This window comes from Pseudorasbora parva, chromosome 22 (genome assembly GCF_024679245.1).
Source record: "Pseudorasbora parva isolate DD20220531a chromosome 22, ASM2467924v1, whole genome shotgun sequence".
Classification (NCBI taxonomy): Eukaryota; Metazoa; Chordata; class Actinopteri; order Cypriniformes; family Gobionidae; genus Pseudorasbora; species Pseudorasbora parva.
The window spans coordinates 39,472,195-39,499,665 of record NC_090193.1 but is presented as its reverse complement, the minus strand read 5'-3'; the positions used below and the strand labels follow the sequence as shown (position 1 = coordinate 39,499,665).

Sequence of the window (27,471 nt, the reverse complement as noted above, 5' to 3'; positions counted from 1 at the left end):
CACCTGTGCAATAAGGCCATTCCTGACATTTCCTCACTACTAAATATTCCACGCTCAACTGTTAGTGGGATTAGAACAAAGTGGAAGCCATTGGGAACAACAGCAACTCAGCCACGAAGTGTTAAATCCCAGAGCGGGGTCAGCACATGCTGAGGGTCACAGTGCGCAGAAGTCTCCAACTTTCTGCAGAGTCAACAGCTCCAGACCTCCAGACTTCTGTGGCCTTCAGATGAGCTCAAGAACAGCGGAGAGAGCTTCATGGAATGGGTTTCCATGGCCAGGGGCGTCGGACTGGGGGGATAAAGGGTACCGAGTACCCAGGGCCCAAGGCAGGGGGGGCCCCTTAGAAGTCAGTTTTCTATACATATATATACATTAATCAGAGTATAGCTTATTTTGTTTAAGTTTTAAGTGTTTTTTATGATAAAAATGCAATACCCCACCCATTGGTATCACTATGGTATTTGGTACGGGGGCCCAGCAAGACGATTTGTACCCAGGGCCCAAATTTTGGTGCTACGCTGCTGTCCATGGCCGAGCAGCTCATCCAAGCCTTACATCACCAAAAGCAATGCAAAGCGTGGGAAGCAGTGGAGTAAAGCAGCCGCCACTGGACTCTGGAGTGACCAATCACGCTTTAGTCTGACAATCCCATGGGTGAGTCTGGGTTTGGCGGTTGCCAGAAGAACAGGACTTGCATGACTGCATTGTGCCATGTGTAAAGTTTGGTGGAGGGGGGATTATATTGTTTTTCAGGTGATGGGCTTGGCCCCTTAGTTCCAGTGAAAGGAACTCTTAATGCTTCAGCAAGACATTTTGGACAATTTCATACTCTCAATTTTGTGGGAACCATTTGGGAACAGCCCCCTCTTCTTCTTACATGACTGCGCACCAGTGCACAAAGGGTCGCTCCATAAAGATATGATAGAACAGCTTTGGGATGAATTAGAGTGGAGACTGCGAGCCAGGCCTTCCCAGGTCCAACATCAGTGCCTGACCTCACAAATGAGCTTCTAGAGGAATGGGCAAAAATCCCCATAAACACACTCCTAAACCAAAAGGTGGGCCGACTCCATATTAAACCAAATGGACTAAGAATGGGATGGCTTTAAAGTTTTTAAAGTAAAGTCGCCCCAAAACGTTTGGCAATATAGTGCATATACTGTTTCATCATACTGAACGAATGCTATATTAATATACTATTATTTACACAGTACTCGATGGTTCCACAAGACAGCTTCCTCAAGGAACCATGAGATAAGCTATAATGTGACCAAATGTGTCCCATGATCCTGTATTTCCAAATTAAACAAATGTTGAATTATTCGTCAGTGAGTCTAGCGTGGGATTGAGGCCTGAGGGCGGTGTGGTGGATCTGGGCCGGCAGTGAGAGGGATATTTGTGCAGAAAACAGTCAGTTGTGTCATTGTGAAGTCACAAGACGTCCACGTGTCCCTCAGGAGCCCCAGGAGCCATCAGCGCGCTTAATTCACCTCCATCTGCACTTCTGTTCTCGGTCACAAGTGAGTCTGACTCCGAGCTGAAATCATCCTAAACAGCCCACGAGTTTAGGAGACGCTTCCTGGAAGACGGTTTAGTCACTCACTGCAGCATTTCCCTCTGAAAGACTCAAACGCACAGAGGAATAATCTGAAGATAAACGGATGAACATGTCAGAAATTGATGGGAAATCAAACCGGGAAAGGGGGAAGATTTTATGAAGAAATTATTTGTGGTTGGATATAATTATTTATAAGATTTTATATCTTTGTAAAATGTATTTACCTTTACACACACACACATAAATATGAGGACACAAATGTGTATAATGCCATGGGTATGACACAGGTATTACAGGAGAGGGTGAAATATGAGGACATTACCCATGGCCCCACTTTTCAAAAGGCTTATAAATCACACAGGAGGAGTTTTTATGAGAAAGTAAAAATGCAGAATGTTTCCTGTGATGGGTAGGTTTAGGGGCAGTGTGTGTGTGTGTGTGTGTGTGTGTGTGTGTGTGTGTGTGTGTGTGTGTGTGTGTGTGTGTGTGTGTGTGTGTGTGTGTGTGGGTTTAGGGGCAGTGTAAGGGGATAGAAAATTTGGTTTGTACAGCATAAAATACATTTTATATATATAAAATATTAATAATAATAAAAAAATATTTTTTTAAAAGATAAAATAATTGATATTATATATTTTATAATATTATTATTATTATTATTATTATTATCATAATCTGATGATATATAATAAATATTATAACAATAAAGACAAAACTATTTGATGCAGAAATAAAGGGGGGAAATTGTTACTTTTATTTAAAAAAAATTAATATATAAAAATGATTATAAAATATTAAAAAATAAATGAATTTGTATTATATAAATACACATTTTACAATTTTATATTATCTGATGATATATAATAAATATTATAAGAATGAAGACAAAACAATGTGATGCAGAAATAAAGGGGGACAAAATTATAAAATGTAATTATATATTTATATAAATTATGAAATTTTATCAAATCATAAAAAAATATGTCCAAATAGATTTGTATAATTTCTGAAGAAAATCTGATGGGTCACCTTAATGCTAGGTTGATGTTTACTGATCCAGGTCAAAATCTCTAGATATGGCTAAAACATCTATGGATTTATGGATAAAATGGTCAAATCCCAAACCCTCAGTGAACTGCATTAAATAGAGCTCCTGACATGATCCAGTCTAGTCTAGATAATCCATATTAGAGGAGCGCGTCTCGCTGGTGGATTCACATCATGGTGTTTTCTAATCAATACCAGGATTACTACATGGATATGATCTCCAAATAATGAAGAACTATGTGCAACAGAGCGCAGATTTCCCACAAATGCATTTCAGATGTGTTGTTTTTCACTCATAGTGAGATGAACGTATGTAAGTGCTTGTTTCTGTTGGCGCCGAGACAATCGCTCCTTAGGAAAAGTCAAAGAAGACACAGTTCTCTGCAAAATCTCACATGATGCTCCACTGTGATCTTATAAAAATGTACTTGCACAATCCCACGATTCCTGAGGAATTCGATTGTAACGCAACACAAGCGCTGAACTCAAATGTGCTGATTTCAGCAGAGCCGATCCATTTAACAGCCCAAAAATGTCTGGATCCAAGTTTGACGGTGATCTAATGCATTCTGGGACCCACTTTATATTAGGTGGCCTTAACTGCTATGTACTAACTTTGTAATTAATCATTTGATACAGTGCACTTACTGTGTACATACATGTTTTTACCAGAGCTGGACAGTAACTCAGCTCATTTACTCGAGTCCTGTACTTAAGGACACTTTTTGAGTATCTTTACTTTACTTGAGTATTATTTTTCTGAAAACTTATGACTTTAACTTCACTCCATCTGAAAGACAAATATCGTCCTTTTTCCTCCACTACATTTCTATCAAGGTCCTCGAAGTCGAAAGTCGTTTCTGTCGCCGCTTTGAAAGTCAGTGATGATTTTTTTCTTCTTTAAAAGGTGTTTGGGTTTTTGCAGAAAGCCTTTCAGGAATCACTCTTGTAGAGTCTCGTGAAGTTCAATGATTTCACAGCATTTATTAAACACTGATTTATAGTTTAGAGCAAAATGGAAGAAGACGGATGTCCAAATGCTCATTTAGTGGAGGATTCACATAAACAAAGTTGATTCTGTCTTCAGTGAAGGTGAACAGTGTGAGAATATCAGATGTGTATCAGTGTATTGGATCCGTGCATTCGGCCTTAAAGTGACAGCAGCTTTGTAACTTTTCTACAAGTATTTAAATGAGTTTAAGTTAGTCGTATGCTAGTGTGTCAGATGGAGCGTCACTGACTGGCTTAAACCATGATGGCATAATGTGCATTTATACAACTATAATACAAATAATGCGTTGACAAAGGAAATTTACTTTTGATACTTAAGTACTTTTGAAAACAAATACTTCTGTACTTTTACTCAAGTAAAAATCTGTTTGTACAACTTTCACTTGTAACGGAGTAATATTTGACCAGTAGCCTAAACTTTTATTAAGTAATGAAGTTGTGTTCTTTGTCCATCTCTGGTTTTTACAATGTGCTTACATTTTAAAAAATACCTGCATGTCATTAGGTCTGTAATTAATTTCTGTAGTTACATTTGTAATTACACTGTTGGCACTTCCCTTACACCTAACCCTAACTCTCCGCATCCACCTCAATATCAGCAAAAGTGCTTTGCAATACAATTTGAACACAGTAAGTACACAATACTTAAGGCCAGCTAATATAAAGTGGGGCCATGTTCTGAAAGCTAAGTGGGGTGATTTCAGTGACATCTGGCCGAGAAACTCAGGAAAGGAAGGAAAGAGGAAGGACAGGAAGGACCTTTGTTTTATGAGATGAACAATCATACAAACACGCAAACCAAGACATTCCATAACTCAAACTCCATCCCATTATTACATTAGATGAAACGCTCGGAGCTACTCCGGGAAATATGGATACTTCTCTTGGTATATCAGCCTAGTCACTGCAAAAAATGCTTTTCCTACTTAGTATTTTTGTCTTGTTTTGAGTCTAAAACATCGAAAAATTCTTAAAACAAGAAGAATTTACTAGACAAGCAAAATGTATTGTCTTGTTTTGGGGAAAAATAAGAGAGTTTTTGCTGTAAGGGGGTGGTTGCATGCGATTTGACTTTTCTAACTTTAGTTAGTGTGTAATGTCGCTGCTTGAGCATAAACAGTCTCTGCAAAGTTACAGCGCTGAAAGTTCAATGCAAACGGAGATATTGTCTTTTAAAGTTACGGCAGTTTATTGCCTACAAAAATGGCCGGTTTGGACTACAACGAGCTTCTTCCTGGGTTTGTGACATCATAAACCCTCGCTAGTCTCCGCAGATGTGACTTCTGCCCGTAATGGGAAGGGGCGTGGCCTTAACCTGTGCTTGGCACTTCAGCCAATAAAATTACAGGAAACTACATTTGGCCATCTGACCAATCTAAGACCATTGTGTTTTTCAGAGGGAGGGGCTTCATAGAAGCAGGAAGCAGACGAGCCGCTCAAAGGACAGACAGCGGTGTGGAATAAAGGGAGAATAGAAGAAAAATACAGTGTTTAAAAAAAAAAGACAAGAAAAAAAGTATTAAGAAGTGTTATACTGCGCCCCATAAACACAACCAAGCCTAGAAAAAAACCACGGAACCACGCATTTAAAATAAGCTAAATAATCTTAAAACAACATTATTTTTCTTACCCCATTGGCTGATTATTTTGCTTATTTTAAGCAAAAACTCTCTTAATTTTGAGTTATTTTTTTCCCAAAACAAGACAATAATTTTACTTGTCTAGTAAATGTTTCTTAATGTAAGAATTTTTAGATATTTAGACTAGAAACAAGACAAAAATACTAAGTAAGAAAAGCTTTTTTTGCAGTGGAGGCCAACAAGAAATGTGATCCAAAAAATGGCCGCTGGAAAACGCTAAAGTCAGCTCTCAATATGAGCTCAAACATTGATCTGACCTTTTATGTCAATCTCTCTGTACTTTATGTCAACTATTGGCTCCATTGGAGTTGTAGCGATGTTAGAAGAACCATCTGAGATCGAGTTAAAAGCTGAATAAACACCTGACGGATCATCATTAAAGCGTACGGATCGTACAGTGAGGATGAGGAGAGTTTAGAGCGGCGGACCAGCAGTCACTCGAGCACCGACAACCAGATCATTTATTTTTCATGACACCGGTCAATAATTCAGATGCTCGTGTTTCATTGGTGGAATACTAGTCCACTGCCCCACAAACCAGTACTTGACAAAACCCTGTGTGTGTGTGTGTGTGTGTGTGTGTGTGTGTGTGTGTGTGTGTGTGTGTGTGTGGAAAACTAGGCACCCGAGGGGCCTTAATTATTCAAGACAACAGAGTTAATTATATCTAAGTAGACTTTCTATCTATCTATCTATCTATCTATCTATCTATCTATCTATCTATCTATCTATCTATCTATCTATCTATCTATCTATCTATCTATCTATCTATCTATCTATCTATCTATCTATCTATCATCCGTCCAGCCATCCATCAAACCATCCATCTACTTATTCATCTATCATTCATCCATCAGTTCATCCATCCATCTATCCATCCATCTATCTATCCATCCATCTATCCATCCATCCATCCATCCATCCATCTACTTATTCGTCCATCCATCCATCCATCCATCCATCCATCCATCCATCCATCCACTTATTCGTCCATCCATCCATCCACTTATTCATCCATCCATCCATCCACTTATTCATCCACCCACCCACCCATCCATCCATCCACTTATTCGTCCATCCATCCACTTATTCGTCCATCCATCCATCCACTTATTCGTCCACCCACCCACCCACCCACCCATCCATCCACCCATCCATCCATCCATCCATCCATCCATCTACTTATTCGTCCATCCATCCATCCATCCATCCATCCATCCACCCATCCATTCAATTCATCCATCCATCCGTCTATCTGTATACAATAACCGCAGAGGACATTAAGTTAACTCAAATCATAAGTTTGTGCAGTTTAATAAAAAACAAGCTTCTTACAAAATGCAACCAAGTGTCAGAATCAGTTCATAATAAATCCTGCACATGCTCGTGTTTAGAGTAAAGAGACTGGGTTAACACAATTAACCGGGCCGTTTTGCCTGGATCTGGCGCCCCTGTGCCGTTGGGGGGGGGCTGATGTCGGAGCCCTCTCATCCTCAAGCACATGGTCCACATTAGTGTGGTATGCCGGATTCTGCCGGGGGATTCCTGACTTATCAGACCTCTGAGTGTGATATCTGACTCCCCATCTGAGCCAATGACAGTGCAATGAGACCGCAAAGACCAGCGCGAGAGCAAACACAATTCTGCTTCCATTTAAAATAGAGTGGAATACATGAGGTTTGCTAACCAATGCAAAATAAACTGCAGTGTTGCTGAGTAGGTTCTGGCCCAAGTCAAAAGCTAAATAAAAGTCATCATAAAAATGTGCGCCAAACTATTCAAAACTACCTCCTGCAACTCTTGATGTCAAATTTAATGGCTTGCTCAGTATGAAAACTTGCAGATGTCACCAGTTTAAAGGTGAAGTTTGTAATTTAGTGCCTCTGGTTATTAGTGATCCACCAAAATGTTGCCAAACGTAAATATTATGCCCCGTAAATATTATGCTTTTTTCGCCCCTGTTCATCTTTCTTTAGTGTGTATTGTTTCCGTTTGAGAGTTATTCTCCATTTAAATGTTTCCTGAAACTCCTGCATTGTAGTCTTCATGTCACAATCAAGCTGTAACCTCCAGCGGTCTCTCTTGAATGCAACATGGAAGTGACCAAAAAGGGAGTCAAATCTGTATCTCCCCCATGTTAAAATGCCCAACTTTACAGCAGAAAAAAAAAACATGTTTACAGCCTGGTACAAAAAGTGGTTTTGGCCTATGTAGCTAATTTTGGCCTTCATGACGACTGTAATGGTGTGTTTTACACCAGACGGGAATGAAGCGATAAGCGTGTTACATGTTAAATCAAAAAAAGACGTGAATAGATATTCTGCAGTGCGAAAGAAGCAAATTGAGCTTTTGAGTTGAAAAATCTGAACTTTGGCGGATATTCGCCAATCAGGAGCTAGCTCTAGTAGTGACATCAATGAGGGCAAAATCACATGTAAACACCAGGAGCCTTAAAAATACGTCTTCATACTTTATAGAAACAAGAATAAAAAGAATCTTGTTTGGAAGAAAGTGAGTGAGGAGGTCAAACAATCTGGTGAGTAAAAAAAAAGTCTCCTAATCACTCTGAATTGATCCTATTGAGACTACAAGCTACCTTAAGCTGGCAAATTGAGCTTACTCCCCGTATTTTAAAACAATCCACGTCGAACATGTGTCTGTTGTGAATGTCACGCGCGAATGAAGCGAGTAAACTCAAAATGTTCAAATCGTCCAACTACGCGCAAATGGCCTAATTTATTTGCGGAAGTCACGCCTGGTGTGAACGCAGCAAAAGGATTAATATAATTTTGAAGTTCTGCATAATTAAGGGCGTGGCCAGTTGAGTGACAGGTGGATTGCCACTATGGGCGGGCTAGGTGGGTGTGGCTTCAGCAACCAGCCACCCATGTCCCGCCTCTTTGCCCATTTTCAGTTATCCGGGAGTGAACCTGCCAAGATGGCGACGAACGACTTTAGGTTTTAAAATGGGCAATACGTCATATATATTTTTTTACAGTCATTGCTCACGATATTCCTCATTTAAATAATTAATGTGCAGAATAATGAGGCGGAGCCTGGTTGGTAGTGTGTTGAAACTGCCAGTTATGTTAAGGGGCGGGACATTTCCCGAACATGCTGGAATCCCTTGACCAATCGCAACACACTGCTCCAGCCGACCAGTCAGAGCACAGTGTGCTTTTCAGAAGGAGGGGCTTCATAGATACAGGAACTAAACAGAGTTACTGACAGACTGGGAAGAGGGAAGCTGCAACAATGGAGAATATGAGGAAATAATCAACATTCAAGCTTTAAAACTTGCTCTAGTAGAGCCAGTGTTAAAGGGGTTGTATAATGCCATTTTCTGTTTCTGTGCATGTGCCTTTTATGCTAATGAGCTTTGCTAACCCCACCCCTCTGTTCTGTGGGGGCTTTGAGTGTGAAGCGTTGCTTAGACAACAGGAGAAAGTTTGACAACGCGAGTCTCTCAGGACACATCTGTGCAAGTTCAACCGCATCAAATCGATATATCAGATAAATCAACATCAAAATGGCTGCTGTGTTCATTATTACACCCAAGAACAGAACACCACAATCGCTTAGACGCCATTATGCTCCAGCGTATCCAAAATGGCGGACATCTTGCGCTCGCTCAGGGCAGGTCTGAGCTGAAACGCTGCTGTCAATCAACAGTCGTGGGAGGGGTGTCCGATCGTGTGACATCACACATCGAACGGCTTGATTTCAGACAGGTGAAAATATATAAGGAGATTTAAAAAAAAAAAAACTTGATGGATTTTTATCATTATAGGATGGTTGTGTATAGGGCTGGGCGATATGACGAAATATATCGTCTGGACGATAGAAAATGTCTATCGTTTTACATAAGGCTCTATCGCTTACGCCACGATAAGGCGTTTATGGCAGAATTTTACGTCAAAATGCACCTCACGCCACGGCATGCCCATGCACGCTGCAATACATAAACAAACATGGAGGAAGACGGTAGTAGACGCGGTTCAGACCAGGGGTAATTCTCAGAGTAATTATGCCAGAGTGGTGGCATAAGCGCTCAAAACAAACTTCAGACACAGACGCTGCAACAGGCTTTTATGCGTGGCACACCATATAGCCATATATTGAAATATTTTAATGGCAGGTGTAGGGATGGCGAAAACTAAACATTTTCTTGACCCACCACCGAGCCTCATTAGCCGGTTGAAACCGGTTAACCGATTAGTTTAAAATATGCTGCGCTATTTGAAATAACAGCCGCGAGCCGCGCTCCCTCTGTCTCTCTCTCTCTCTCGCTCTCTCACTCACACACACACACACAAACATGCGCGCACCGTCCTAGCGCTGCCGCCTCCCTTCCACTCACGTCACTTTTTTAAAATCCCCCACAGCGCGAAACACGAGTCCCGCAAACGCGCCGCAGAGGAGCTTGTTTGTAATCCGAGGACAATGGCTCCTTAGTTTCGAAATGGTTTGGGTACAAGGTGATCGCGTTGAAAATAAAGGCATTTGTCTAGCGTTAGAAGCTCATTTGAAACATTGCCGCGGCTCATTTAAGAAAATGACAGCTACGAAGAGACGCCGCTTTAGTTCGAGGTAGTGCTAACAATAATAAAGAAAGACGATCAACACCTTATGTGTTACCACTGAAATGAAGATGTAATATATTTCCAAATGTAAGCCCATCTTATGCGGAATGCACGCTTCATACTGCCGTCTGCTCTGGCTCTAACCTCGAGTGTTTACTTTTTGCAAACCTTGTGAGCGCGCAAACCCAAACGCTGTGACCTCGCGCCAAATGTTTTTATTGGTTTATTAAGTACAAACAGGCGAGTTATGAAAAAAATTGAGTGCGAGGGATTTGTTCAATCACACAAAAAGATTTTGGAATGAGACGGCCAACTGTACTTAGCGTTTAGTCCACTGTCTATAATAGCCTAATTTAGAGATCACTTTTTTATTTATTTTACAACTTTGATCGGTTAACGTTGATACGGTCAGCCATCGGTCAAACGTTCATCGGTTAACATCCCTAGGCAGGTGCTAACTTTACCAACAGTCTAGCTTTAAAAAAAGGTTCTAAATAAAATATAAATGTAGTCCATACTACCTTTATTTGTTTTGTATATCATTTCAAACTGCATTTCCACATTGCAATTTTGTATAGACTATTCATAAACTGAATTAACAGAAAAATTGCTATATCGTTATGTATATCGTTATCGGGATATCAAATGAGCTATATCGGGATATGAAATTTTGGCCATATTGCCCAGCCCTAGTTGTGTACAGTCACTACCATCACACATTGCTGTATAATCAACTTGTAAAAGTGCATGTACATTATATGACCCCTTTAAAGAACATGTCATGTTTAAAAAATTACACACTGCACCTTAAACTCGCTGTGCATCTCTTTCTTGAGCACATTATTCCTGCTTTCCACGTATTTCATGATATAATAAGTGGGACAGAGCAAGGGTTGTGAATGCTCTGCTGCCCAGGAATGCAGGAAAACAGAATCACGTGAAACGTAGGATGCTTTCCTGGAATGCTGGGGCTTTTTACAACTCCAGAAATGGTTTGTGGTTTTGGGCAACAAAAGAGAGAGGAAGAGATTTTATATTTCTGTTTTATGTTCCATCTTTATCCCTGAAGTATCGAAGTCTCAGCGAGAGCGGACCCGTCTGTTTAAACTCTACCACCCCGAGAGAATAACAGCCCTCCCTCGTCCAGCTCACTTTAATGCTCGGCTCCTCTCGCAGTGGCTCATAAACAACATCACACCTCTGTAAACACAGCAGCTCAAACGCATGACGCTTGATGGAAAACAGAAGAGGGAAATATGCTACTGTCATCCAAGGTATTACGGGAATAAATTATATAAAGAGAGAAATACAACGAAACCCCACGGCGAGAACGATGGAGAGGTTGAGGTGGAATGATGCGGAAGTCTTGCAAATCGGACATTTTTTCTTGCATTTCCAAGAATCGTGAGAGATATAATCTTGCAATTGTGAGAAAAAATTCTGAACTGTGAGAATTTAATACTGTGGCAGCAGAATAAGCTTGCATTAAAAATGCATGCTACCATTTTTATATATATACAGAAATTAATACTTTTAAGGACACATTAAATGATCATGTGACACTGAAGACTGGAGTAATGATGATAAATTCAGCTTTGATCACAGGAATAAATCACACTTTACTATATATTTACATAGAGAACAGATGATTTAAATTGTAACAATATTTCACAATTTTTACTGACCCCAAACTATTATTTTTACACATACACCGATCAGGCATAACATTATGACCACCTTTCTAATATATTTGCTATGCCGCCCCATACGCCTCAAACTGAGCTGCTCTGTGTATTCTGACAGCTTTCTATCAGAACCAGCATTAACTTCTGGAGCAGTTTGAGCTCCAGTAGCTCGTCTGTTTGATCTGCCCACACGAGCCAGCCTTCGCTCCCCACGTGCATCAATGAGCCTTGGCCGCCCATGACCCTGTGGCCGGTTCTCCACTGGTCCTTCCTTGGAGCACTTTTGATAGATACTGACCACTGCAGACCGGGAACAGCCCACAAGAGCTGCAGTTTTGGAGATGCTCTGACCCAGTCGTCTAGCCGTCACAATCTGGCCAAACTCGCTCAAATCCTTACGCTTGGCCATTTCTCCTGCTTCTAACACATCAACTCTGAGGACTAAATTTTCACTTACTGCCTAATATATCCCACCCACTAACAGGAGCTGTGATGAAGAGATAATCAGTGTTATTCACTGGTCATAATGTTAAGCCAACATGTTTGATGGAAGCTTTTCTTTATCAAGCACCTACAATTTAAGAGTGTTTTAATTTACTTTTGTAACGACACACTCTGATAAAAGCATCCACTGACTAATGGCAATTTCAGACAGGATTTGTGAATCCAAATATATTGCATATCCTATTATTATATCTCTAAGTGCCTTACAAAAGGAGCATTTAGTTCAACACAGGTATATAGTTCATTTCGAAACCCATATAGCAACTGCGTTAAAAATTCAACTCATGAATAAAACACCCGTCCATCTCCATATTGATTTTATGTAACATGCACAGCTTCCTGTATGAGACACAAGAGCGCCCCGAGTTGGTCTGTGGGCTCGAGGGCTTCGCTGTGAATCTGAAATGGTGTGGGAGTTTCAGAAGGAGCAGAGAAAGTGTGAACTTACGCCCACTTTCTTTCTGCTGCGGCTCTCCTACGCACAAAATCACTGCATGTCATGTGTGGGTGGGTGGGCATCACATTATCAAGCACTAGTTGGCTATTCAAACTCGAAAAAACACAGAAGAGCGCCGAACGAAAAACACTTCTGCTAATGATAATTACCTCTCTTATTGTCTCTCTCTCAAGCTCCAAATGAAGGCCATGTTCATCTTTTTAAAGGAAGTGTATGTACGATTGTGGCCAAAACTGATACTGCAATCCCTTTCAAATGACTGTAGGGCAGTGTATCCCCCTCCCCCTGACGCGAGGTTGCCAGATTGGCTGAAGGATCAGTAGAACGTTTGTAGATCTGCAGCTGTGGTAACTAGAGCAGATCTGGCAACCGGAAACACTACGGACTTCGTGATTGGTCGATAGGTGGAGGGGGGAGCTTCAGGTCAAAACACAACATGACATCATCAACATCAGTTGTAGGGCTGCAACAACAACTTTATAATGACAATATCCCGGCCGGACTACTGTTGTCAGTGATAGAAGTGTTTGAAATTAACATGATTTCTTAAAGGGTTAGTTCAAATAAAACTGAACATTTTGTCAATAATTACTAACCCTAATGTCGCTCCACACCCGTCAGACCTCCGTTCATCTTCACACACAGTTTAAGATATTTTATATTTAGTCCGAGAGCGTATGCAAGTGTATGCACACTATATTGTCCATGTCCAGAAAGGGAATAAAAACATCATCACAGTAGTCCATATGAGACATCAGTGGGTTAATTAGAGTCTCTTGAAGCATCCAAAATACATTTGGGTCCAAAAATAACAAAAACTACGACTTTATTCAGCATTGGCTTCTCTTCTGGGTTTGTGTTCAATCCTCAGATAAAGATTCAAACGGTTATGAATCAGCGAACTGATTCATGATTCGGATCGCGTGTCAAACTGCTGAAATCACGTGACATTGGCGATCCGAATCATGAATTAATTCACTGATTCATAACCGTTTGAATCATTATTTGAGGATTGAACACAAACCCAGAAGAGAAGACAATGCTGAATAAAGTCGTAGTTTTTGTTATTTTTGGACCCAAATGTATTTTGGATGCTTCAAGAGACTCTAATTAACCCACTGATGTCTCATATGGACTACTGTGATGATGTTTTTATTCCCTTTCTGGACATGGACAGTATAGTGTGCATACACTTGCATACGCTCTCGGACTAAATCTAAAATATCTTAAACTGTGTGTGAAGATGAACGGAGGTCTTACGGGTGTGGAGCGACATTAGGGAGAGGAGTTAATGACAGACATTTCATATTTGGCTGAACTAACCCTTTAATGTCTGGTGACATATCAGGGGCATTTTATGATTAATTGAAATACATTTCTTACAAACAGTTCCATCAAACCTGATTGATCAAGATGGACACTAGGTTTGTGATTCCCACTCACCGGCTAGAGCCTTGATGCGAGAGCGCTCGAATAATCGGGCCGAGCTGTTCTCATTGTCCCATTCGTCCTCCCAGCGGTTGTTGACACTGTCCGGGTATTGCTGCTGGATTTCCATGTGCTCGTATTCTGCGGCTACTGTCGTCATCCTGACCTCTGACCTTTCGCCTTTTCACCGTTCACACTTCCTCATGGGCGGCTTCCTCTGAAGCCCTGCTGAAAGAGGCAGAGGGGTCAAAGGTCATTATAGTTAGGGAGCTCATTACAGCTGATGTGCATCACAGAGATGGCAATGAACCTTTACTCGCTTTTTAATCATATTTTCTACACTGATTATGGCAGAAAATCAACTTTGAATTCAATGAAAACAGAGAAATGTTTGCAAACCATTTTACTTTTACTGAAATATATATTATATAATATTATAGTGTAGACAAATATTATAGTATATTCTTATATAATATATTTCTTATGATTTATATTTAATATTATATAATAATATTAAATAAAGAATCATATATTAATAATCATACTTTTATTAATAATAATAAATTGTATTTTATATATTTATAATGTTCAATGACACAATTAATACATAATATTTTTATATTTATTATTTTATATTATATATAATAAATAATTTATCATATACTTATAACTATAATCATAAAATATATATATATATATATATATATATATATATATATATATATATATATATATATATATATATATATATATATATATATATATATATATATATATATAAAATTATACTATACATCTATTACACATTATTTAATATTACATATATATATATATAACTTACAAATATAATTTTATACTTTTTATAGTTTTCTAAATGATAAGGATTTGTTTTTTCAGATTTATTATTTTACTTTGAAATAACATGCACAGATAAAAAAAAGATTGCAATAAGACCAGAAAAGTGTATCATGAAAGTAAATAAAATATTGACTTCAAGATGACATTTCTTATATTATATATATATATATATATATATATATATATATATATATATATATATATATATATATATATATATATATATAATATAATATAAGAAATGTCATCTTGAAGTCAATATATTATTATTTTATTTATATATATATGTATGCACACACACACATACACACACACACACACACACACACACACACACACACACACACACACAATACACAATACATCAAGCTATATATATGCATACAAGTAAAACAATGTTCCCATTGACTCTAATAAAAAATCTGGGAAAGAGTTATCATCTTATTCCTCCCGATCTGCCTTTACTTTGCAAAGAGACAGCACTTATTTCCCATCATCCCTCCCTCCCTCTCCCTCCATCTTAAAGAGCTGCTTCAACAGTCCCCCGTCACATCCATGTGCTTTAAGGACATACTGCCACCTATTGGACAACCCTGAGAACTGCCCCCTAATGCCTTAGCCCCAATCCACATACAAGCACGATCATGAGGCGTTCCTCAGCCATGAGATAACTGACAGGCCGGTCAGGCTCCTGGCAGAACTACTATAGCGGAAGTTTCCTCACCAAGAGTTTCTCCCGCCCGTTTGGCCGTATTCAGCACTACATTCCTAACTGAAATCAGCAGTGTGCCCTCAAAGGCATCTCAGCGTGATTACATCAGCGAGTACAGTGCGTACGTGTAAATGCACGAATAAATGATTGAGCCCTAAACTGCACAAAAACACCCTGAAATGCAATGCTTTTCAGTGCTAAAACGTTCCTGCATGCAGCATTTATCTTTCTAATTGCTACCACAAGGCTTGGGTTGCATGAGATGTTTTTCTTCAAACACCTCCCACACAAAACAGTCTTTGAGTTGCACAGGCACTAAAATCTCGCTTGTATGGAAGGTTTCTCAAAACGAACGGAGAGTTTCCAGGGCATTTTTGTAGTGAGAGTAACACCCGTGTCCCAGAAACTGCTAGTGGCATTCTGCTAAATATATCTGTGCCATTGGGACGGGCTTCTGAAGAGCTGAGAGATTCGGGTTCGGTGTGAGTATCCGAGCAGAACGCCAACCAAGGAGCAAGATGACACAGAAAGCAAGGACAAATGCAAAATTGTGAACCACACTACTCGTAGGCCTACAATTTCTGCCATTGAAAGATATAGGAGTAGGACAGGGCTGCCAAAATTTGAGTTTAGTGAAGGAGGGTGATTTTAGTTTTAGTTTAGAGCTTTATTTACCCCCTTGGGGCAATTAGTTTAGGCTCTCATGGTGCATCACATCCAACACTTAAAGGGATAGTTCACTTTAAAATGAAAATTCGGTCATCCTTTACTCTCCCTCAAGTTGTTTCAAACCTGTGAGAATTTCTTTCTTCAGCTGAACACAAGGGAAGATAATTTGAAGAATGTCAGTAACCAAACAGTTAACTGGAGCCATTGACTTCCATAGTAGGAAAAAAAAATACTATGGAAGTCAATGGCTCCAGTTAACTGTTTGGTTACTGACATTCTTCAAAATATCTTCCCTTGTCAAAATGCAAAACAGAACTAAAAAAAATAAAAATAAAAATCAACCAAATTTGTTACATCAACGAACTGCCTCAGGCACAAAAGTAAATTAATAACGATTTGTCAAACATTGAATTGTCCTTAACCGCCGCCCCAGGGGCATCCACTCAAAGTCCAAATACAACGGGTGTGTGCTGCAATTCGATTCGATTCTGATCTTGATTCAATATTGATCAATTTGGCTATGTATATCAGGTACTGTAGGGCCTACATGTTCATTTTTCTCAAGGAATCAAATCTCTCTCAGCTGGTATTATTATTAAAGATTAAAATTAAATTCACAATATGTATGATTTTTGGATTCAAATATCTTTGTTGATTTGTTGACTTGCATTATCTCAAATGTTTCCAATAATGTTTAAATCCAGAGAAATTTGGGATTTTAATCAGGACACAAATCAATGACATCATACCCGCGTTACCCTCCGGTGTTATTTTGTATATAACTTTAATATCTGATGTGTTTTATTAGACACTGTTTGGATCATTGATGGACAGAAACTAATGATTGTTCTCCAGCTCAACACAGTTAGTCTTATTGTTTAAATCTGGTGTTGTTGATTTACCGCACAGAGTGCCATGTTTTACCGCCTAATATGATCTCGCTCACTGGAGTGTGAACAAGTGTCTCATAGTAGAGCCGAGCCGACGCACAGTGAAGCATTACAACATTACTTTAACACACATGTGTGAGATATGATAAACAGCACTGCGTTACACACACACACACACTCGAGTGGAAGAAGCGGAAGCGCTCAACTTATAGAATAAAAGCTCCGCCCAATCAAGAGTCAAGACACGATTTTGTTTTGAATATGCGACCTCTAGCAGCAAAAATTACATATTGTGCCTTTAACAACTCATTACTATATAAAGCAATTTTATAATAATGTTATTTAAAAATATATATAAGAGTAAAAGTAATAAATATGTAATATATGGCATATATTTAGCAAAACGCTCCTCTCTAGAGGACATTATTCTAGCTAACTATATTTTAACTGATTGGTTTTACATTGTTCACAGACCGTTTTATTGATATCTTTCTGCATTCATTGAATGATTACCTGAGATGGTCATTTCAGTAAGTTGTACTGTATTTTTAATCCCTTCTGACATTCATTCATGCTTATTTCATGCTATAACTAGTAGTGAAGAGGAAGACTGATCAGCGCTTGAACTGAGGATGCTACAGCACAAAAACTGTTTTTATTGTTTGAATTTCGTAATAAAATGGACAGAAATTTAAAAAAACTGAGACTTTGTTTCATGTAAAGGATAAGCGCTGCTTATACAATGGTCATTCGTCAGCATTGACCACCTAAAATCCGTTATTGATGTTTGCCGCGCAATATTTGACTGGAAGAGTAAAAAAGTGAAGGTTATTTTCATCTGTTACGGTTCATTAGATCCAGCACTCTCCATTCCTGCTGCTTTATCAGACACAGAGATAAAAGTGCGATTAAGATCTGATTACATTTAATTTATTGAATGATTTATATTATTTATATTAATTTGCCTAATTAGAGAGAGAGAGAGAGAGAGAGAGAGAGAGAGAGAGAGAGATGTAACGTTACCTGCGTTCAGCGCCTCTCTCTCCATTAACTACGAAGATATGAGTTGATTTTACCACAAAAAAAGCGATGTAACCCCCTCCTTGCAGAGAAATATAATGTAGCGATTCAGTAGCGAAGCTATTTTATTACTAAAAGTCGCGGGGCAGCATTGACAACTAGTTTCTCTGCTCCTGAATGTTTCACTTTCAATCGTGAGCAACGCGATCGACGTATGCATAAAATAACAGCCCATTATAAAATGGTGATTCAACTGACCGGAATTACCTGTGCATTAAAAGGTTTGCACACTTTCCAGCCAATCAGAATCGAATATTAAGACAGTAACCCGCGGTTCACGCCATTTGATTCATCTTAGTGACTCGAGTCTTTTGATTCCATTCACTGGAGTCGTTTACATATTTCCGCCAATTGGTGGCGACAAACGTGCGCCTTGTATATGTCACGAAAGAGTCTTTGCATTATCCTTTATTAAAATTTGCCTGTCTACAAATCATCTATACTAAGCGTTTTCACCACAAATGGTATCAACATAGATCTAGTCTAGATTTCCTCAATTGTGTGAAATGCTGAGGACTTTTATAAAGCTGCCAACCAAAAATGGCCTACAATACATTTCAGTGATACCTACGCCATTCAAAACATTATATACAAGCGGCAACCTCCCGCGATCTCTCTTGAAGCCGATACGTAAGTAATGTAAACTGCAATTCCCCAACTGGCCACTAGAGCGGCTCCAGAAGGAGCAGAATCTCATTGAGCCCCATGTTAAAATTCTCAACTTTAAAGCAGAAAAAAACATGTTTACAGCCTGGTACAAATTGTGGTTTTGGCTTATAAGGCTAATTTTGATCTTCATGACAACTCTGAGGAGGGTGAATTTTTTTATAACTCATTCGTTTACGTTACATAAAGCCTTAAGGTTCCGCATAATTAAGGGCGTGGTTACAAGTGGATAGCCATTTATCCGCCGTCTATAGTCATTGCGTCACCTCAGCTCCGCCCACATCCCGCCTTTTTGCCCATTTTCTGTTATCCGGGAGTGACACGCGTTGACTCGCTCACAAGATGGCAACGCCCAGCTCGACCATACTTTAAGCTTCAGAACGGCTTATCAGAATCCTATGGGTGACGTCACGGACGCTTCGTCCATATTTTTTCACAGTCTATGATTATATATAGCACATAAGCATACCTCTTATGAAAAGTATTGAGGTTGTACCAAATGATGGTAATATTATAGTACTTTGATACTGGATTTTATGTACCAAGTCATTAAAAAACAAACAAACAAAAAAACATTTGATACCATTTCCAAAACATCATGGTATTTTCCTGTAATTACTGCATTTATATATGATTTTAAATTATAAAGAATAGCATCATGGTAATGTCCAAAACATGTTATGTCTATATTAAATTAGTAGAGATCTGCTATAATATTTATATAAGTTCAGTTCAGTTTTATTTCATCCGTTTAGGAAATTTAGTTTGCACAGATGCCACACACATAATTTATACAATCACACACATCAATTCATATAAAAATTGACAGCATATTATCCATTATTACTAATGATTTAACATAGAAATAGCAGTTCGGATGAAGGAGGGTTTAATCCTCTTATAAAGATCTCTATATCTACGACCTGATGGGAGTACCACAAACTCTCTATGTAATGGAAATAAAGGAAATGTTCAAAATAAATTACACTAAAATATTGTGTGTGGACAATAAATAAATAAATGAAAAGAAGTAAAGACGGTAAGGCAGCCTGTGATGCAGCAGGAGACGTTCTCATGTCAATATGTCAGCTGGACGGATGGCTTTGTCTGGCTCAAAGACAGCACACACACACACACAACACACACATCTTATTGATTTCCCAGCGTTTCTCAGATGCACTGACTGAAGCAAGCGTCTGTCCTCTGCAGTAAAAGCCTCGGCCAGGAGCACTGATGCATCATTACTGTTCTCTCTCTCTCTCTCTCTCTCTCTCTCTCTCTCTCTCTCTCTCTCTCTCTCTCTCTCTCTCTCTCTCTATGATGTAAAAAGTCTATCTTGCAAATAAAGTACTGTGGTTTTACCATAGAGACATACCATAATATTCTCTAAAGTTCTTCAAACAGTACTATTTAAAAATCACGACAAATAAATAAACAGTATCTTCATTTTAATTACTTTACACATGATTCTACTGTAAAACCACATATAGTCTATGCACATACACACACATTTTAAGATAACACGATAGATAGATAGACAGACAGACAGACAGACAGACAGACAATCAAAAATCAATGATATATAGATCAATAATAATATATCATCTATATATTGATAGGGTCATGGGTTCGATTCCCAGCAAAGAAACTGACAAAAATGTGTAAATGTAAATTTAAATAAAATCAATTGACATATAAATCCCACAATGTTGTAATTACGAGATTTCAACTTGAAAAAAGGCATTCATGTCCTTGAAGAGATCCATTGCAGATCAATTTAGGCATCGATTAGAAACACAAAATAATTCCCAGTCCGAGGATGTGACCAGCCCCGAGAACTGACAGTAATTATGGCATGGTGTGCATATGTTTACTGATATGCTTTCTAAACCTTGGAGGCTCAAGGTTGACATGTTCGAGCATGATGTTGTCAGAAAGACGATCCAGGTGACAGCTAAGACTAGGCTTCTGAGCGAGCTAATGCGAGTGTCAGCATCGCTCCATACTGGATAAAAGCGTCTGCTAAATGCAGAAATGTAAGGTCAAAGCATGTACGCTGGTCCTGTTTATAGCACTGGCGCACACACACACACACACACACACACACACACACACACTGCATTAAAAGCACACACGATCTGGCCTAAAACCTTCGTAGCGTTTCAGATCGGCCTCCATGCTCTGCAACTCCAAACCAAGAGTGCATCGGATCTTTCCATCTCAGGTAAGATGCTCCCTAAGATGCTTTGGAGCAATATCACGCCATCTCAGCCATTATCGTTCTGCCTCTCTTCCTCTGAAAGACCATTACAGTCTATTTCTCCCTCCATTTCTCTCCACAGATTCGATTAGCTGGTAAACAACAGAATGAGGATCTTTAATCAGATTGCTTCGATTAAACAATCTGCTGAGCCAATGTGGTCAAACGCATAAGAACGGTTGTTTTTGCCTTGGATTGATTGGTTGTAACAGGTCACATGACCAAATCGTGAAACATGCTAAAAACTCAAGGTCTTTTGCTCATCGAGGCTGGATTTATCTGATCAAAAACACAGTAAAAATTCTGAAATATTTTTACCATTTAAAATAACCGTTTTCTATGTAAATATATAGACAAATGTAAATTATTCCTGTGATCAGAGCTGAGTTTATCATCATTACTCCAGTCTTCAGAGTCACATGATCCTTCACTAATCACTCTCAGATGAGAATTTGATGATCATAAACATGTATGATAATTATCAATGTTAAAAACACTAATAGTGATTTTTTTTCAGGATTCTTTGATGAATAGAAAGTTCAAAAGAACAGCGTTTATTTGAAATAGATTCATTTACTGTCACTTTTGATCAGTTTAATGGATCCTTGCTAAATGTAAGTATACATTTTTATAAAAATAAGTAGTTAATGCAACTAACCAACGTGATTCGAACTGTGATCATCTAAAAACACTTAAAAATAAAAGGTGCAGATTTAAAAAATATTTTTATAAAATATTAAAATATTTATTAATAAAATATTAAAATAAATATTTAATTAGTGGTGCTTGCTTTAGCAAGGCATCACTATTGTTCTCCACCATACTTATTATTATTCTTCCACACACGTATTTTGACGCGCTTCTCCTCACACAAATTTTGTCAAACCCCAACCACTAAATAGCCAAAGTCGGCGGCCTATACGGGAATCGTGTGCTATATCTCTGCTAAGGGATCGGGGGTACGGTGTGTGCCCCAGGGGTGCAAACGTACCCCAAAAGTGCCATAGACGATTGATGGGGCGAAACTTTGACCCCTCGTAGCTCCGAGCGAGGATCTCAAACACACACATATATTACACGAAATTTGAAGGGGCTGATAGGATCTCTCAGCACACACATCTCAAAGGGGTGTAAGTTGTACCCCTGGGGTGCTAGAGCTCCCCAAAAATCGCAAAAAAGGCCCATTGACTTAACATGGGGAGGGTCGTCCCATGAAACGCATGCAACGCATGCGTTTCTCATTCAATGGTAAATCCCATAGGGATTTTGTATTGAGCATAGCTCTGCTTCACAGACTCACAGACACTAGGGGGTGGGCCCAATCTACTCAGACAACCAATCACTATCTCAGGATCATGATGATGTTATTAAGCCATGCCCTAGCAACCGTTTAGAGCTCCCTAACAACCGATCCCATTGACTTCCATTGAAAAAGATCAAAGTTATATCTCTGTATAGGAGTGTCATAGAAACATGGGGGTGGGTTTGATTGACTCAGGGCATCAACGGCCAATCACAAATCACCTTCAACACTTACTAGCCACTCCCTAGCAACCATTATCAAGCACCCTAACAACCCAAATCCACAGTGTATATCTCCACATCTGAACATCATAGAGACACGGGGGTTGGTATATATCATTCATACTGGCAAGGGGATTTTGGGGAATCATTATGGGATGGTGCCAAGCCACTCCATAGCAACCAAACAGAGTACCCTAGCAACTGTTCAGATCTCTGCATCAGAAAATCATAGAGACATGGGGGTTGGTTTATATAATTAGTACTGGCAAGGTGATTTTGGGGTATCATTATGGGATGTTGCCACTCCATAGCAACTACCCAGAATACCCTAGCAACCACATAGCAACGTCATAGCAACCACCCAGAACACCATAGCAACTGCCTAGCAACACCCTAGCAACGCCCTAGCAACCACCCAGAACACCCTAGCAACCACCTAGCAACGCCCTAGCAACCGCCCAGAACACCATAGCAACCGCCTAGCAACCGCCTAGCAACGCCCTAGCAACCACCCAGAACACCCTAGCAACCGCCTAGCAACCACCTAGCAACGCCCTAGCAACCTCCCAGAACACCCGAGCAACCGCCTAGCAACGCCCTAGCAACCACCCAGAACACCCTAGCAACCGCCTAGCAACCACCAAAAACACCCTAACAACCACCTAGCAACATGCTAATCATGTTAGCATCAGGCTAGCATAATGCTAATCATGTTAGCATTATGCTAGCAACATGCTAATCATGTTGCTAGCATGATGCTAATCATGTTAACATCATGCTAACATCATGCTAATCATGTAAGCATCATGCTAGCAACATGCTAATCATGTTAGCATCATGCTAGCAACATGCTAATCATGTTAACATCATGCTAACCACATGCTAATCATGTTAGCATTATGCTAATAACTTGCTTATCCTATGCTAACAACTTGCTAATCATGTTAGCATAATGCTAGCAACATGCTATTCATGTTAGCATCATGCTAGCAACATGTTAATCATGTTAGCATCATGCTAGCAACATGCTATTCATGTTAGCATCGTGCTAGCAACATGCTAATCATGTTGTTAGCATCATGCTAATCATGTTAGCATCATGCTAACATCATGCTAATCATGTTAGCATTATGCTAGCAACATGCTAATCATGTTAGCATCATGCTAATCATGTTAGCATAATGCTAACATCATGCTAATCATGTTAGCATCATGCTAGCAACATGCTAATCATGTTAGCATCATGCTAATAACTTGCTAATCATGCTGCTAACAACATGCTAATCATTTTAGCACCATGCTAACAACTTGCTAATCAGGTTAGCATCATGCTAACATCATGTTGCTTGGCTTTTTTGCATCACAAATGCCACAGGGCCCCGAGTTTTGCCACGGCAAGCACCACTCACAATTTCTTCAGGAATTGTACTTTCTAGTATTTATTTTAATATTAATATTTAATATTTTAATATTATGAAAAGGTTCAAAGTGTAATATATTTAAGAGGATCTATTGACAGAAATGTAATATAATATACATAACTCTTTTCAGTGGTGTATAAAGACCTTACATAATGAACCGTTATGTTTTATTACCTTAGATTAGAATGAGCCGTTTCTATCTACACACACCTTACAGTGAAGTCGCCGCCATGTTTTTACGGTAGCCCTAAACGGACAAACTGCTCTACAGAGCTAATCACTCTCTGCTGTCTCAGACGACGGCATTTTTGTCCTGTGTCGGCCACCGTAGCTTCTCTACCTGCTCCGAAAGGGAGGGGTGAGCGGCGGGTGATGCAATTCACAACCTCACCTCTAGATGCCGCTAAAACTTACACACTGCATCTTTAAAATGTTATTTTTCACTTATTCAGAACAAATATGCATTTAATAACATTAATAATTAATAAAAACTTGGATAGGCGGTCCGTGTCCTGGTTAAAATCACTGATTTCTCTCCATTTAAACATTCTTGGAAACATTTGGTATAATTTAAGTACACAAGTCAACTATATATATATATATATATATATATATATATATATATATATATATATATATATATATATATATATATATATATATATATATATATATATATATATATAAAACACTGTTCTAGTGGTTTTTAGATATTGAAATCCAAAAATCTTACATATTGTGCCTTTATATGAACATAATATATAACTAACAGGGATTTTATTCTCTTTCTATAATAATTATGCCCAGGCTAAAGTTTAAAATTATTCAAGTCACTTATATTTATACAGTGCTTTTACGATGAAGATTGTGTCAAAGCAGCTTCACAGTGATAAACAGGACAATATTGCAACAAAATATGATTTTGATGATATTTTAATTTATCATATAGCGACAACGTTGGCAGATCTGTATTACAGTGATACAGTTCATTTAGTAATTAATTATATTTGGATATTAAGTTAAATTTTAGTGAAAACATGGCCTTGTGATGTTGTTGGATGTGTAATTCTATCCACTTTCCCGAGCATCTCAAGGTCATGATCAAGTTTTATAAACCTCGCACAAGCTAAAATGGAGCCTTTTGATGGATTAGTTTTGTGCACATATTTAGAAAAGCTTTAAAAGCTCTTCAAGAGCCCGGCCCTGAGATGCACATCCCGGATCGATCCCATGCTAACCCAAAGCGGATGCATGAGTGCCGATCAGCAGTCGACTCATTAGGACACAATCATGCCTCCACTTACCCCGTCGGTGTTCCCGCTAACCCTCTCATCTGCAGGAAATGGACGCTGGGATACGGATAACACTCACAAATGCCCTCTGTTGCACTTTCATTTAGTTTATGCCCCCTTTCTCCCCATGAGGTGGAAACCGTCAAACCCCCTTTGAGTGGCCATTATGAATCCGGAAACTTCATCTCCAGCCAAAAGTATTTCATGCAAACGGTTCTCAGGGCTGAGATCCCAATGAACGCAGGCCATCAGGACGTGTTATTATATGACAGCCTTGTGTTTGAGAGTCTCTGCTCGAGCCAGGAATCATGGTGGCAGATGAATAAAGACTCTGAAGGCATTTTGCCACACATTTGGAAACAGACACGCTGAGATTGTGAAGCAATGAAGCCGAGGCATGTGACCTCCAGCAGGGGGCGGTTTTGCACGAAAACAAAGACTGACCTCAAAAGTCAACTGTGGACCGATCACAATTCGCCTACTTATACTACGTCCTAAAACTCTTTTTGTGAAGAAAAAGTACTTACTTTTGAGTGTGTAGCAGAGCTTTTAGACTACTTCGTCATCTTTAACAACCGATTAAACTGCCCTGTCAATCATCACACAGCTCAAATCCTCCACACTCAGTTTAATCTCCTGCCGTATCAGAGAGAAATGTAGCCACACATTGATCTGCCATGTGTGTGTGTTTAATGCAGAGACTCTCCTCGTGTGTTTACAGTTTAAATATAATGCTTTAAAAAGTTAATGGCCAAACGTGTCATTTCAAAAGTTCTCAATGCTGCTGCTGCAGGTGAAATATAATGTGGAGAACACTGAATAAATATATTTTTTGTTAGGTTAAATACTGATAATTGATCACTCAAACTCCTTTATATAAACCTATACTTAACAGTCGGACTCGCACATCTGTCATGTTTGTAGTTTTTTTAACACTTTATCCAGGTTTTTAATCGAATCCTCGTCCAACTCGCAATGGGTTGTGGGTAATATTAGCTGTTAAGAGTGTGCGTCGATCCGCACTACATTAAACCATCTGGGTATCTTTGGAATACTCTTTTCAGCATACTACGATTTGGGACATACTCATATTTTTCAATACTATTTAGTATGGATAGTATGTGAATTGGGACGCAGCCACAAAGACTGACCTCAAAAGGCAACTGTAGACCAATTCGCATACTTATACTACGTCCTAAAAGTATGTACTCTTTTTGTGAATAAAAAGTACATACTTTTGAGTGTGTAGCAGAAGAGTATGCAAGCTTCGGGACTACTTCGTCATCTTTTACGGACTCTGTTGCTTAGTTACGAGCATCCCATCATCGATTAACAGACCTGTCAATCATCACACAGTTCAAATCCTCCACATTCAGTTTAATCTCCCTCCGTATCGGAGAGAAATTTAGTCATTCGTGAGTCTATAATGCAGAGACTCTCCTAGTGTGTTTGCAGTTTAAATATAATGACGCATTCAAAAGTTAAAATTAAAAATAAAATTAAAATTTAATCAATTTAAATAAATTAAATTAAGAAAAAAACAAATAAATCAATAAAATAAATTAAAAAGTTAAATACAATTAAAAGTAAAGAATGAATCAGATAAATTAAAACAAAACAAATAAAATAAATAAAACTAATACAAACGTCTTACTACAGTAATACACAGAGAATTATTGTACAGAAATTATTTTAAATAAAATAAATATAAATTACTCTGAGTACTACAGTGATGTATACTGTGTGTAATGTGTATAATTTGCATTAGTCAGAATTTTTTGGGGAGGGCGAAATGTGCTCAGTTGTGTTTAAAATAATGCAATGCACAGTAATATATATTAACGCACAATGATGCAAATATTTTTAAACGTTCTTAAATGCAAAATATAATTTCCTATTTGTTTCTTTGATTTTGGTCTGAACTGAGCCAGGCATGCCCTCTTGCACACATTTCTCCGTGCAGGTGTTGTTGTTGTGTGTGTGTGTGTGTGTGTGTGTGTGTGTGTGTGTGTGTGTGTGTGTGTGTGTGTGTGACATATGAGGACACGGGTATGACACAGGTATTACAGGAGAGGGTGAAATATGAGGACATTACCCATGTCCCCACTTTACAAAAGGCTTATAAATCACACAGGAGGAGTTTTTATGAGAAAGTAAAAATGCAGAATGTTTCCTGTGATGGG

At 38.8% G+C, this 27,471-nt stretch overlaps 1 protein-coding gene across 2 annotated transcripts in view; it reads right to left on the bottom strand.

Annotated features, from left to right (window-relative positions):
* sptbn1 (spectrin, beta, non-erythrocytic 1) overlaps positions 1 to 27,471 on the bottom strand; it is a 154,725-nt gene that overhangs the window by 99,421 nt on the left and 27,833 nt on the right. The window contains exon 2 of one of the 2 annotated variants that reach the window (XM_067431371.1): positions 13,932 to 14,144. In XM_067431371.1, coding sequence (XP_067287472.1) covers positions 13,932 to 14,076 — 145 coding nt within the window. In that variant the 5' untranslated portion in view covers positions 14,077 to 14,144. The remainder of the gene's footprint in view (positions 1 to 13,931; positions 14,145 to 27,471) is intronic. The other variant, XM_067431372.1, reaches the window with a different exon arrangement.